Source organism: Bombus bifarius, unplaced genomic scaffold, assembly GCF_011952205.1.
Source record: "Bombus bifarius isolate JDL3187 unplaced genomic scaffold, Bbif_JDL3187 scf7180000007975, whole genome shotgun sequence".
In the NCBI taxonomy this organism is placed as follows: Eukaryota; Metazoa; Arthropoda; class Insecta; order Hymenoptera; family Apidae; genus Bombus; species Bombus bifarius.
The window spans coordinates 2,049,361-2,063,183 of NW_022884361.1; the positions used below are offsets into that span (position 1 = coordinate 2,049,361).

The window sequence follows — 13,823 nt, forward strand, 5'->3', positions numbered from 1 at the left end:
CTTAAAGTGAGTAGCAGAACTTTTAGAGAGAGAAAATAAAAATTATTGAATTACTGTCGTAGGTAGAGTGTTATCGTGCAAGGTAAGAATCATTGTGTGTAATTAAATTGTTATCGCGTTATTATTTACGAGACAGATACGCATAATTAAATATTCCTGCAATAAAGAAGCGATCATTTTTCTAGAAGTCCCTTCTAACTTGGTCCTTCATATTTTGGTTGGTGACATTTCTTTAAAGAGTTTTCGCATGCTTTTTTCGAATTTCGAATCGAACGTCGATCGAACGTCAGCGAGATTCTCCAGAGACTAACTTCCTTTTTATGAATCGACTCGGGCAAGAAGCAAATCGAATTGATTTCTTGATCGAAGTAATTTGACCTTTTCACCCTGCCTTATCACCTTCTCGATACGAGATTGAACTATTCCGGGGTTTCACGGGTCAATTGAAGAGTCGATCGCGCTTGTCTATTTCTCCTTCAGTTTTCCTTCTTGCGACGATTTTCCTTCGATTTATTCTGTCTTCATCAACCACCGTCAGACGAAAGTCTCAACAGATTGATCTAGCAAGATCTTCGCCGCTACACGGGATGGAAAATTTCTTCCACAAACGGAGTCTTTCCTCATCCACGTATCTCTTTTTCGTTGCTCTTCTTTATCGTTTAATATTCCATGCGTTCGTATCTATCGGAGCACGAAATGAATTTCAAAAATGGTATGCAGAGTGCATAAAGATTATAATTGAAAGCAGGAATTGCAAATGATGAAATGTATAAATCTAAATAAATCACGCTGAAAACATTAAAAAGGAAATTGGTTCCCATTTGATTACTGGAATTATTCAACATTCGATACGGATAAATCTAAATGATCACCGACTTTTGAATGGAAGTTATTTCGATTGAAGGACAGATGAGCGGTGTAAATATTCGAAACTATTCCTATCAGCGGAACAAAAAGGCGAAGAGTATATCGAAAAGCAGATAGCTCAGTTACGACGAGCAGCCGGATAGAAATGAAGCGTCGAGGGAAATTTCCAAGCGTCAACCAAGCTTCCTAAAATTTTTCAAGCTCGATACTTTTCGTAACCTAGCAAAAATTTGCACGACTATGCCTCCTTATGTACCGACAGAGACAGCAAGAAATTAGTAACTGTCCTTGCTGGTTTAGAATCAACGGTTCATATTACTTCTTTCTTTTTGCTTTTTTTTAACCGTCCGCTTTTATCTTCGTTCTATTTTCGCAGCCTGTATTTTGTCCTAGCAATTTTCCGGCATTCGGTGCACCCTTATCACGTTCCCTTTAAATATTCCTCATTTTGGAGCAACGCTATTTTCAGGAATTGCCATGGATCTCGTTCCAGAGTGTTAATACGTGGCTAGATTCTTATTAGAAAATCTGATCTACAAACCTGATTCGTTTGACGAACCTAGTTACATTCCTCGCAAATTGTGCAGGATTTTGGTATCCTGATATTATCGACTTAAAGTGAGTACATATAAATACTGTTATTCTTCTAAATTAATTTCTGAATTCCGATATTGGCAGCTTCCACGAATCGCACGAATGTTTTAAGATTCAAGCAATTCCTAAATAATCAAGTAAAACAAGAAAAAATTCTTTAGCACAGGGAGATTCTGATTATTTCCTGGATAATTAAAGCAACACAAAGCTTTGTGCAAGTATATATTAACGGCCGTTATATGTCGCAATGGACTGGTTCTAAGAGACAATCTAATATAAAACGCCATTATCGGCTGCTTACCTATGTTGAGTAGGACAAGCAACGTTTCGTAACGAATTCATAACAAGGACATGCCTGTAGTTTCACTTCTTTAGATGTCTGATCGATTCACAATCATAATTATAAACATTTTTACACAGCCAAGATCTCGGAGAGCAGGAAGACTTCGAAGATAGACGAAATACTGTAACGTTGAAACTTGAAGAGAAAATTCTCGATAATATTTATTTGCCTGTGCTCTCATTTAAATTTGACACTTTATGCAGCTGGGACCATATTTTACTGCTAGTACCGGCTTATTGCTCAAGACATATAGATCTGCAAGTTTTTATGAGCTCGAACAGCTGCGAAATAATTTCCACCGATATCTTCAGCATGCCGAAGCAATAAAATTCGTCCATTCTATTTCTCACGTTTCATCGGTCCATTCCGTTTCTTCTTCCGACGCGCGATATATTTCTAACAGTCTAACGCCCTACAAAGGAACAGATATTCGCGTATAAGAGCTCGTCACGTAATAAGAATTTCAATGTACTCGTGCTTGGTCCTTTTTATTGGCGCATCTTTGATCCTACGAGGAAAATACCGCGGTTCGTGCGCACCTCTTGAAACAACCTTCAATCCGTTCTTCATCGCTTTCTTCCATAATACATGACGACATGAATACATTCCTTCCTGTATCTCTTTGAATGTTAGCAAATCGGTGAATTTATGGAGAAAAGTTTGACGTATGATTGCTGTTCTACGTTAGTACGTAGCGAGCGTATATCAAGCCACAAGGAAATATCTGCCTAAGCATTCAAGAAAGGTTATTTTGTCAGACTGATTCACGAATGTACAAATAGTATTTTTTTTTACAAATGCAATTATTCCAATCATTCTGGGAATTCCAACATTTAAGAAGAAGAATATTCGATTTTTCCAAGGTATTTCTTCATCTAAGAATGTCTAAGATTCTCGAATAAATGTAAAATATCACGAGTTTGCACAAAAATTTATGTAAAGAGTTTATACAGCTGATACGTATTCTTCCCTTGCTAAAGTATGTATTCCTGAAAAAGAATGTTTCGCGAACGTCGTTCCTCGAATTTTAATAATACCCCTTATATCGAGTTTTGAGAAGCTGCGTTATATAAAGTAAATCCTGTTATGAAGTAGGTATATGTTCGTTTAGAGAGTGCGTGATTTACGCGATAATAGAGGCAAATTTTTTTCAAGAAGGAATATTATTCTTGGTTATATAAATGCACACACCTTCTCTATACCGATGATAACCATATTATTCGAATGCTTTGCACGCGAAGTATTACATACTTCTTAACTAGCATATATACATATATACATATATATTGCACGTAATATCACAACTACAACTAATACTTGAGAATATTAACTACTCAATTAATTCCCTCTGTTGAAAGATAATGAACACGAAGTGTCATAAAATAATGAATATTTCATTTCAAACGACGTAATAATTCATGGCAGCGCTCCAATCCTCGCGAAAGGGGCCGTACATCTCCAAGGAATCAATATCTATCACCATGTACCAATATCAATAATATCGTAATCAATCCTTTCAATTTTATTATCGTTAATAACTATTATTCGTCACGATCCTTTTCATGCGTTGAATCATCCGAATTTATTGTTCTTTCTGCGTGTTACGATCCATTTGACGGAATTAAACACAAATTCTATAGGTTCTTAGATTATAATCTGACTTGTAACGAGACGAACGGTGCCGTTATCATTGGACACTTTGCCTTGGCAACAACCTGTGTCGTGAATTTATGGGATATCGACGAGCCGGCTTTCATCGGGATCGTAAACCTGACCCTTTATGGCGACATTATACCAGACCGAAATGGTTGTACTTCCATTGGAAATGACGTCTCGTGCTACCAAAATGAAAGGAGAAACCGGGATGCTTTCAAATCCTGCCGCCAATTCAACCGTTGAAACGACGCGAAATTTTTTTGAACAAGTTACCTCTTCTTTCTTCTACGATGACTTGAAGAAGTTACGCCATTCTCCCGCTCTGAAATCTCTGGAAATCCGAGATTCCAACTTTCTACCATCATTGCGGTTCGGTTGAATGGCTCAGCGAATACTCAGGCGAATCGAATGTCCAGAGGGGAATCAAAATTCTCGTGAATACTCAATGGGTGATCTTAATCAATGCTTTAAGAACAATACTTGCTTTTAAATTTACGGGAAACAGATATGTCTCCGTGTTGTGTTCGTTGGCGAGGAACAAGGACGATTTTGTTCGAGAGCGAATCGATAATCAGAGGGGAATAGAAATTGGTTCCAGGAGAATACAACGAGCTTACGTACAATCAATGTTAAGGAGAATACATTTGCCTTTTGGGACTTATGTTTCCGTACAGTGTTTGCTAGGAGAAACTTCTATTCGAAGGTAAATTGATTTAGAGAGGAATGCAAATTTGCTTTAACGTGAAATAGGGATGGTCTAAGTCAATGTTAAAAATAAGTTTAATGTCATATCTTAGCCAAAAAATGCTGATTGTAGAGTCTATATCGACTAAATTGCAGTCCTCGATTATTTCATCGAATATAAGAAAGTAGAATTGTGCGATGATTCTCTTAAAACTGCTCGCGGGAGAGTAGGAAATTTGTATCCTTTGCGCTACAAAGTTGCAAAACGGGTGAAAAAAGAAAAAGTTGAAAACCGTGCATTAGGTCGGTAACGAATTATGAATTAATCTTAAACTCGAAGGTAAGCCATTGAACTGAATTCACAGTGCGATAATGAGGTCGGTTCAATTATATCTAATAGCGTCGAAAGTGCTGTACCAGTGCCTCTCGTTTGTTTTAGCTTGCATTGGTGAACGAGTCTACTACGGTTCTTTCGCGCATGCCGTTTCTCGTTCGCGTTTCTTTCGCTCGATCATTGATCGGAGAAATCAGATTCTGAATCGAATTGGAGCAATCGTTCGACTGAAGAAATAATTTTTCTCGAAACGAATGTGCGACTAAGAAGTATCATCGTTAAAAATAAAAATGAAGAAACGACATATTACCGATAATTATCGATTTATTTGCGAAGATAAGGGTAACCTAATTCTCTTGGTAAATATATTGTTGTAGAGCTCTTATTAAGAATGGGATTAGCGAGGAATAAAAGTAGATTCAATTAGAAGGAAGAAAGTGATATACTACTTTAAATCTCTCGTAATAAAGTCGCGGAGATTAACCAAAAGGGGACGAATTAAAAAATATTTCTTTGTTTGCAACATCGATGTGTTCATTAAAGCGATAATACAGATAAACAGAGGCGTACGATTAATGATAATTTGTCTGCATTCGAAATTGATAACGTTTATATCATGCCCTTGGTCAAGGAGTCGCATGCAAGCATGAATGGTCAAATACTATGCACGTGCTCGAAATGCGTTACATTAAAATGAGCTGCTCATACCGATTGATCTGATGGGATATTTGATTGATGAAGATGGTATGCTTATCTATTCCGGAGTAATTGACTATTCTAGTTCTAAACAACACAGTTTAACGCCACAATTTAACAGTTTAACAATACAGTAATCGCTGGCAGCATAAAAGAAAAATTATCATTCGGAGTTCTTTAAGGACACGTGTTTTCGAAAGTTTTAGAACAGACTGAAAATATGTTGTTATCAGGAACAACATTTGAAGAAATATTATTGTTTCCTTATAACTATACGGCATTGTTCAGTTAGAACTGAATAAATTATCGTTGAAAATATTATCTTGCCGGTATAATACCGGAAAATAAATATTAATGATAATTTTTATTCCTGCCACTTTTGTGCAGTCATTACTAACATTTTATCTACGGAGATACCAATGGTCTATGACTCCACAAAAATGCATCATTGCATAATTTATCGCTCGTGAATTAAACAAATAAGGTCGATATTTGTATCAATTATAGTATGTTTTCCGATAACGGTATTATCAAGAAATGTACAGTATTTTACAACAAAATACTTTTTCCAAGAACAGATTTGCGATACATAAAATAACGAGAACTTAAATACAAATTTTTCAAATATATCATAATATTAATTTTTTCTTTTACAGCTACAAATTGCACAAAAATTTTCTCAGTATTTAGTTTTCGTGTTCATAACGAGCATAAACGAAATCGTGTATCTGTTTTGCATCATCATACGGTACAAATACAGGTGTCCAACAACGATCATCGCGGCTTTTCAAAACCACGAGCAGTGCGTACAAAGCGTACTTTCGCTAGAAATTATTGTAATCTTATCGATCTCATTAGCACTAGCCTACTCATACTGTTTCCGCTTATCTCGTCATTTTTTGTTGTTTTCCCATACAGTTTAATGTCGGCAAAAAGCCGAGCATAATGATACTCGTGGATGCGTGAAACGATTGCGTAAAAAAGATAACCAAGTATGCTGCTCCTAACGAACGTGCATTTACGGGATTGGAATGGATGCCAACCTTGCATCGACGTAGTATGCAATAAATAAATCGTAAATTAACTCGTTCTAAAGAAAACTGGAATCTATTAAATTCATTCATCAAATTTCTGAAAGAGGAAACTAATCTTGAAACGGAGTTCTATTTTTGTTGAACTACGATCGTAAGAATAGATTACGAGAAATTGATTTTATCGAGTCGATATTTATTTTCACCTTACGATTGATTTGACAAAGAAATGTACGTTAGAAAGAAAATTCTTTTTAATTTATAAATCTGTGTTAAATTCCAGAACCGTCATGTTTGAAATTTTTGTAAGTTCCAACAACTCAAGAAAATTTTTGGAACAATAAATCCATTTAATTTTCAGAATATTTCCGGAATATAAACACGTGCGGATTTATTAGTAACAAATTTGCAAATCGCTACGTTTACCTTAATAAAAAGAAAAAAAAGAATACGAAAATATATGAATGCAAGGATGATGCACATGGTGTGTGTTCATAGCAATCGACACAAGTGCTGACCATATTCTATTACTTCCCACATCATTATAAAACATAGTATCTCGATGATATCAGAATTTCTGTTTTTATCGCCAATCAGGCTCGTGCACGTACGTAAAAGTAGATTAACAAAGTTTATCTGAGGTTTCAGTGCTTTCCCTGCTGAGGCCACGAATAAGATAGTGATAATTCGTACTAATGCAAAGTGAAGTTGTTTAGATATGAATTTTCAGCGGTACTACGCGTTGGAACTTTTGTTCGTTCTAAAAAGACTAGAAAAAATGGAAATTTGCATCGTTCTTGTATAATAATTGCAAAGCGAATATTATCGTTTGTAATTAAACCAGCATGTACGAGCATGCAATATATACTAGCCGTATCCAGTAAAATTATATTTGTGTTTATTTTACTTTAAATTCTACGTTCGACAAAATTTTTCTAAGAAACGATTTAATAGCATTGTATTTTATGTACTACGATATGAACTAGTGTATTTATGGGGTAGATAGATGATTTATTGGCAATGTATTGCAATTCAATGACTGCCCCTGTCTATTCTTTTGTATCGTATACTATTGTAGATGTTAAAGGATTTCCATTCGTGAGTAAGAAAAATTCACATCGATAGACAGCCGAAATATTTTTCAAGTAAGGTGAAAGGAAAGTACCACTCGTAAATATAGAAACAGTCGGCATTACAAACTGATGTAAACATATTATTGTGTTAAATACGCTTTCAAGTATTATCGTTGTATTTACGGGACGTTGACTTTGTTCGTTTCTCTTTGTTTAAACCCAGTATTGATACGATTCAAGTGAAATTAAAATGGAATATCTATATATATATTTCTTTTAATAAAAGAGGAACGGGACTTTACGTTTCGTATCGATAATTGATTGCGTCGATGCAAATGAACAAGTAGTATTTTCGCTCCAGTCAACTCATTTACATTACTGACAAACACGAACGTTACAGATGAAAATTAATCGAACGTTCGACATTTTGAATGAGAATTATGCGTAAATCCGACTCCAATTTTTATGAATTCGTAATCGTTATTAGCATGCATGAATTTCTACGCATAATTATTCTTAATTCAACTAATTAATAAGGATAAGGATAAAATCTTACAAGCGTGTTTCTATCCAAGTAAATAACAGCTTATACGCTGTTAAAGTGATAGCAAATCGCTTGAACTCAGGAGCCTTGTAAATCCGAACGAAACACCTTAACTAAATACCCAGAAATTCTACAAACCGATGAAAAACCCACGAGCCATTACCAAGACAATCGCCTACTCTATCTAAAAATACTCGCCCGAATGATCGACCACCCCAAATTCTTCTTCTACCTGATCTATCGAGAAGTACACGCGACTTTTCGAGCCTAATCCACGTTCCCTTTTCCAAATCCTCATTCCCGATTGGCAAAGAACAGAAAACGTGGTGGAACAAAGATACTGGACAAAAGATTGAAGAAAGAAAAGGAAAGGAATGAAAAGGGAAGAACAAAGAAACCGAGTCTTCATCGGGGGAAAGTAGGAAGAAAGGAAGCGTATATGGGCCAAGAGCGTATACCATGCGCTGGCAGTCTTACGCGATGGGGGAAGCAGGCTTTTCAGGCAGGAAGAAGGCGGTTCGAGCGGCACCTTGCACACGCTCGCTGTTTCCCTTTCACTCACCTATAGCAGTCCGTGGCCTTGACGCTGGCATGTCCGATCGAGGCGGCATCGGTCAAGGCAGCGATCAGACCGATGACGCCGACAGCGATCAAAAGTCCACTTGGCATAGTGCTTCCTGGAAGGAGTCACACACGGCTGGTGAGCTCAGGTTAAAAGTCGACGAACCTCTTCGGCCCTTGGTTCAACTCTGACGCCTGTGGATGATTTCCAGCAAGCCCAAGACTCTTTCACCCAGTAGCAACAGCACGCAGCCGAATCGTTCGACGATCAGCCGACCGACTGATACGCGTGGCGCGCCACTTACAAACACGGCTCCTGGCGATCGCGCTTGGCCTTCCGCTGACAGTTCGCTACTTGCGGTTGCAGCACGCGAGACACACTGTGGTGCAAACGGCTGCTCGCTCGGACACTGTTGATGTCGAAAGCGACCAACCAATGTGTAAACGGAGACACGCGACTTTACACTTCTTATCGTTCAAGAATAGACGATGGTCAACAACGCTGAGAAAGAAGCCCGCGACGGAGCCTCAATTTCCGAACCCTTTGTGCACACTGACGGAAGTCGCGATCGGTTATATGAGTCTGGTCGGTTGATAATGAGTCGCTTGTTCATTGGTCTGACACCGGAATACTCCCCCAGCCTGATTGGCTGTCGATTAACTTTGCGACCGCGACGACTATCCGTTTATCTTTCTAAGCGACCAAGGCGAAAGGCTTCACGCAGAGTTTTTTGCCTGTTCTTCCTAGCCAGCACGTGACAAGGATTTGTGATCGATCGTGCAAGGATCTCGCGTAAGGATCGTCCGTGATTCTTTCATCCGAATTTGTCTTAATGTTCCTTCGGGGAATTTTGATCAGGCCCTGATGAGACAAGGAATGATTACTGTGCTTGATAATATCTGCATCTTGGACACAGTCATTTTTACTGTTGTCACTTTTTCTGTTGCCCTTTCGTGCGAACGTTGAAATTTTTTCGAATTTTATGAATGGTTTCTATCCCTTATGTCACCACTTAAAATCATTAATCATGTTTTGTAATTATTCGTAACAGTTCACTATGTGTGGAATTTTGTCTAAAACACGTCAATTACTTCAGCCTTTGACAAATGATGCACAAAATTATCACTCTCTAGGTTTTAGATAAATGAATTCTAGTATCAAATTCAGATGACCTAAGTGATTTTACTATAGGTACGTGTAGTATGATTATTGCACATCCTGAAAATACTATGATGTTTACTGTCTTTCGGGGTTAAAGTTGGATGATTATAATAATCGGTTCATTGATATTAACTGAAAACTCGAAAGTTTGTTTGGTTTGATTCGATAAGATATGGGTAGCTGTTATTGATTAAACTCGACCCAATATTCTTTAAGAATTCTTTAAAAATTCTTCAGATCCGATAATGACTTTAGAATTACCTACATCAGACATCGTTTTTCTGAAATGTGTCGTAACAAATTCGTCATTTATCGAAACCTAAATTCGATTCGTAAGAGTCACGTGCGCGTTCATCTTAACATTTTTCTGACTCTTCTCACCAACATGTGAAAAACCGGGTACAAAGCGAAAAAGTATGAAACGTAGAAGACTAACGACTCTTGTGAAAAGAAATCTTTTCAAACGCTACAGGACGTTTATTAAGGAACGGAAGGAAATTAAATTTTTTCGTGATCTCTCTCATAATATTACTGCTCCTATATCATTTCGTTTTCTTATATGCTGATGAACTGCAATTATTATCATATCATCTGATTAACGCTTCGTTGGAGACGAGTTAGAAACGCCGCTTCAAGGAACGTTGTGCTACGGGAACAGAAATTAACGAGTCGACTTTTCTATTAAAAATATTCTCGAACGATGAATAATTTTCTTCTTTCTTCTGTCTTTTTATGACTGCAACTATTTTAACGCGTAACTTGCCGTATAAGTGTTTATTTCTTCCAACAAGACTCACAGAAGACATTCCAGGCGATTTAGCTTTTCATTAGACGTAATTAGATTCTTTTTCAGTTGCCATAAAAAAAGAAGTCTTGAACGAAGGCATCTCCCACGGTATAAAATTTATTACCGTTTGTTATATTTGTTGTACTTTGTAATTTGTAAAAAGTGTTTGCTACATTGTGCCGTAATTTACTCTGTTTAAACAAATTGCTCTTTAAAAGCGATCGTTCCACGACAACTTGCATTCACCTCATGGAAATCTTTTTTATCCCCATGAATAATTCAAGTAACCACAAAGCGTGTCAACGAGAAGATACTAGACAATCTCAACGGGAACGATGGGAAAATTGTGCTAGTTGCATCCATTCATTACGAACAGATTTAGAGTTTTTCTTTAGTGCGCTCACACGCCGCCGGAACCTTAATAATCACGAAAATTTCACTGATGATTTTAAAGGAAGAGATTTGACAGTACATTTACTTCAAAATTAATATTCTTCGATGATTTTCTAAGTAGGTTTCTAAGTTTTCATCAAATTTGGAAGTAGAAACGAATACAAAATCAGAAGTTATTTTCCTTTGATGTACGTAAAAGATAAACAAATTTGTTGTGACGTATTGCGAAACATGCAAAGCATTTTTAATAATCAACAATTTATATACTTGTCTAAATATTCTATGCCTTATCTGCAATAGTAGTTTTTACATGTTCTCTGTGCGCAATTACCATTGATAAGCGCCTTTTTTTTTAAATTCCCCTTCGAATAAATTTTCTATTTTGAATAAACGAATAACCCAATATTTTAGTTGACATGTGATTATGTATCGCAAATTACACTTAACTGGAAGTTAAGAAACAGTTTGTTGGTATTTATGCAAATTTATAGTTTCATAGGTAGCATTAAAGTAGTAGAACTTAAACAGAAATTTATTTCATTCGCAAAATATTGCAAGTACTATATTTTTAGTAATTTATTTATTTTGGTGTATCGCGTGCGTTCTAGCCACTTGGGTATCTTCGATTTTTCCAATTAATGCATAAACATCCGTTGTTTATGTTTCGTGCACTCGTGAATGGCAAATTTTGTGATTAATTCCTATTATTATTACATACACGGTCGCGGATATTGTCTTCCTCTAATTTTGTCCGTGAAATATACATAATTGAAACTAAACATTACTTAACGAGAACGTATGCGCATTACGTAAATAATTGTATATTATTCGACATCTCCCTTTTGGCACCGCGAATTACGGTCGATTTAATACAAGCTCCCATACGTGATTCGAATCGATGATGCAACTTAAGGCACTGAAATACCTAAATCATCTCTCGTTTTTACTCTAGCACTCACTTTTACTAAAGATTGGAAAATAAAGATACATAATAATTTTATAGAATAAGGAACTTTTTATTTTTCTTTAGAATTCGTTAAAGAAAGATAAATAATTCTATAGATAATAATTTTATTCCGTCATCTGCTTTTTGTCAGAAAATATACAGTGAAATGAAATGTATTGCAGTTGATATCTCGCTCATACTCTTCATAACTGTGTTAATTCCACGTTTTACAATCGGATTCCTAGACCAAAGGCGCTTTCGTTTCGACAAACTTTTTTCAAAATTCTGTTCGATCTTTTTCGTTACAACATCGTTATTGAGAACATTTACTAGTTTTTATCATGTGCCTCGCACCGTAAAGCAGCTCACGTATTCCAGATAGCTCAAACATTTCCTCTTTAGATTACATTAATTACAAACGCTATTCAGAATGTTTATTTGTGGCCGCGTTTTACACTGTCGTTATGTCAGAGTGTAAGATATTACAGTAAATCATTATTACTGCAATAGTAAATCATGTAAATATCGCTCACGAATTTCAGATTAGGAAGAAAAAATGAATTATTCCTATAGGGAAGCAGATAATATCTCATACGCTGTCGTAATAGAATACAACGCGATTATCAATCAATATCCCAAATCTAATGTTTATTTTATTTAGAAAATTATCTGTTCAAGCAATTATCCGATGACGATTCATAATTTCTTGCGTAAAAAGGTCGTTATTTGACATTTACCTGATACATCTGACACTATGTTTAGGAGAATCACTGTTAATTAACCAACGTTTATGTAAATCACACGAAAACAGTAACGGTTTAGACATTAATAAGCAAATTTGTGATAATCATCGAGATTCTTCGGATAAATCTTGTTTTATTTACGATGAATGCTTGTAGAATAATTGAACTGTCAATTAGTGTTCTTTGTTACGTAAAAAATTGAAAATAATTTATTATAGGAAACGCTATTTATCACAGCTAATATATAGCTGACGGCTGTAGCTATCTGTTTTAAGTTGCTAAACGCCACTCGATGAATAATACGTTCTTGGCACGAACCACAAGATCAAAATGAACAAAGTTGACCAAGTCAACTTTCTGCAACCGGACTTATCTTTATTCACGAGAAAAAGTTTATTTCAGGGAATACAGAGGATGACATTTTTTAAGTGGTCGCATTCAAGGAATTACAGTACCGTCAGTTTTGATTTCTTTCTTATAGAAAAATAGGCGGATGTTACGGTAACATGGACAAATATATGGTGGGAATTTTTGACTACAAATATTGTATAAGTTCCTAGGAAAAAGTGACGAAGCAACCTTGGAATATTTAACGTAAAACACACAGATTTAAGTAGTTTTTAGCTTATTTGATGTTATTGTAGAATGATAATTGTCCTATTTATTATTTATTATCCCTCGAGACGAGCTTTTTCTAATGCATACTTAATCCAAGTTCCGTTGGCGGAAGAAGATCATGGCTGAAAATAAACAGCGGAATTAAAGCGTCCTTAAACAAAGTATGCTCCATCGCAGCTTATGAGAAATTATGCATGGTATTAACAACGTTTGGAATAAAGCTGCCGAAGAAATGCAGTGTCTGAGAAATTATGCACAGTATGAACAACACTTGGAGTAACACTTCCTAAGAATTGTAGTCCTACATTTATTATTTGGTTATACCATAATATAACGGAGTTACGTAACAACATTACAACAATGTGTTGCAAACATATTTCAACTCTGGCTGAATAATTTGTACTTCATCCTTGTGAAATAGTGCGCTTTGTTTGAAAAACAATAAAAATGCAACGTGAAATGTGTGACGAGAAAAATTTGAATCGCCGTTGAAATTAATGTTTGACACTCGTAATTGGTTGCAATATTTCATCGGTTTTATCTTCGTTCAATTATGCTATTGATTCGCGAGAGGATTGTAATTAATTTTTAATCGATGCCATAGATAAATTGTGGCGATGTTGAAATTTATAAACGCGGTTTCGAGTACAAATTGATGCATTGCCATTTAAAATTCCAATCTTATGTAAGATGCATTACTCTTAATAACATGATAGCTGTTCAAATCTTACATAAGGACATCGGATCATTATTACAATCATGCCTGTTCAATCGTGATATAAGGCACACGG

General features: G+C 36.0%; 1 protein-coding gene across 1 annotated transcript in view; it reads right to left on the minus strand.

The window, feature by feature from the left end:
• Nucleotides 1-8,945, minus strand: part of LOC117217271 (trehalase) — a 33,979-nt gene extending 25,034 nt beyond the window's left edge. The window contains exon 1 of the mRNA XM_033464759.1: nucleotides 8,385-8,945. Coding sequence (XP_033320650.1) covers nucleotides 8,385-8,491 — 107 coding nt within the window. The 5' untranslated portion in view covers nucleotides 8,492-8,945. The remainder of the gene's footprint in view (nucleotides 1-8,384) is intronic.
• Between the last annotated feature and the right edge of the window lie 4,878 nt (nucleotides 8,946-13,823).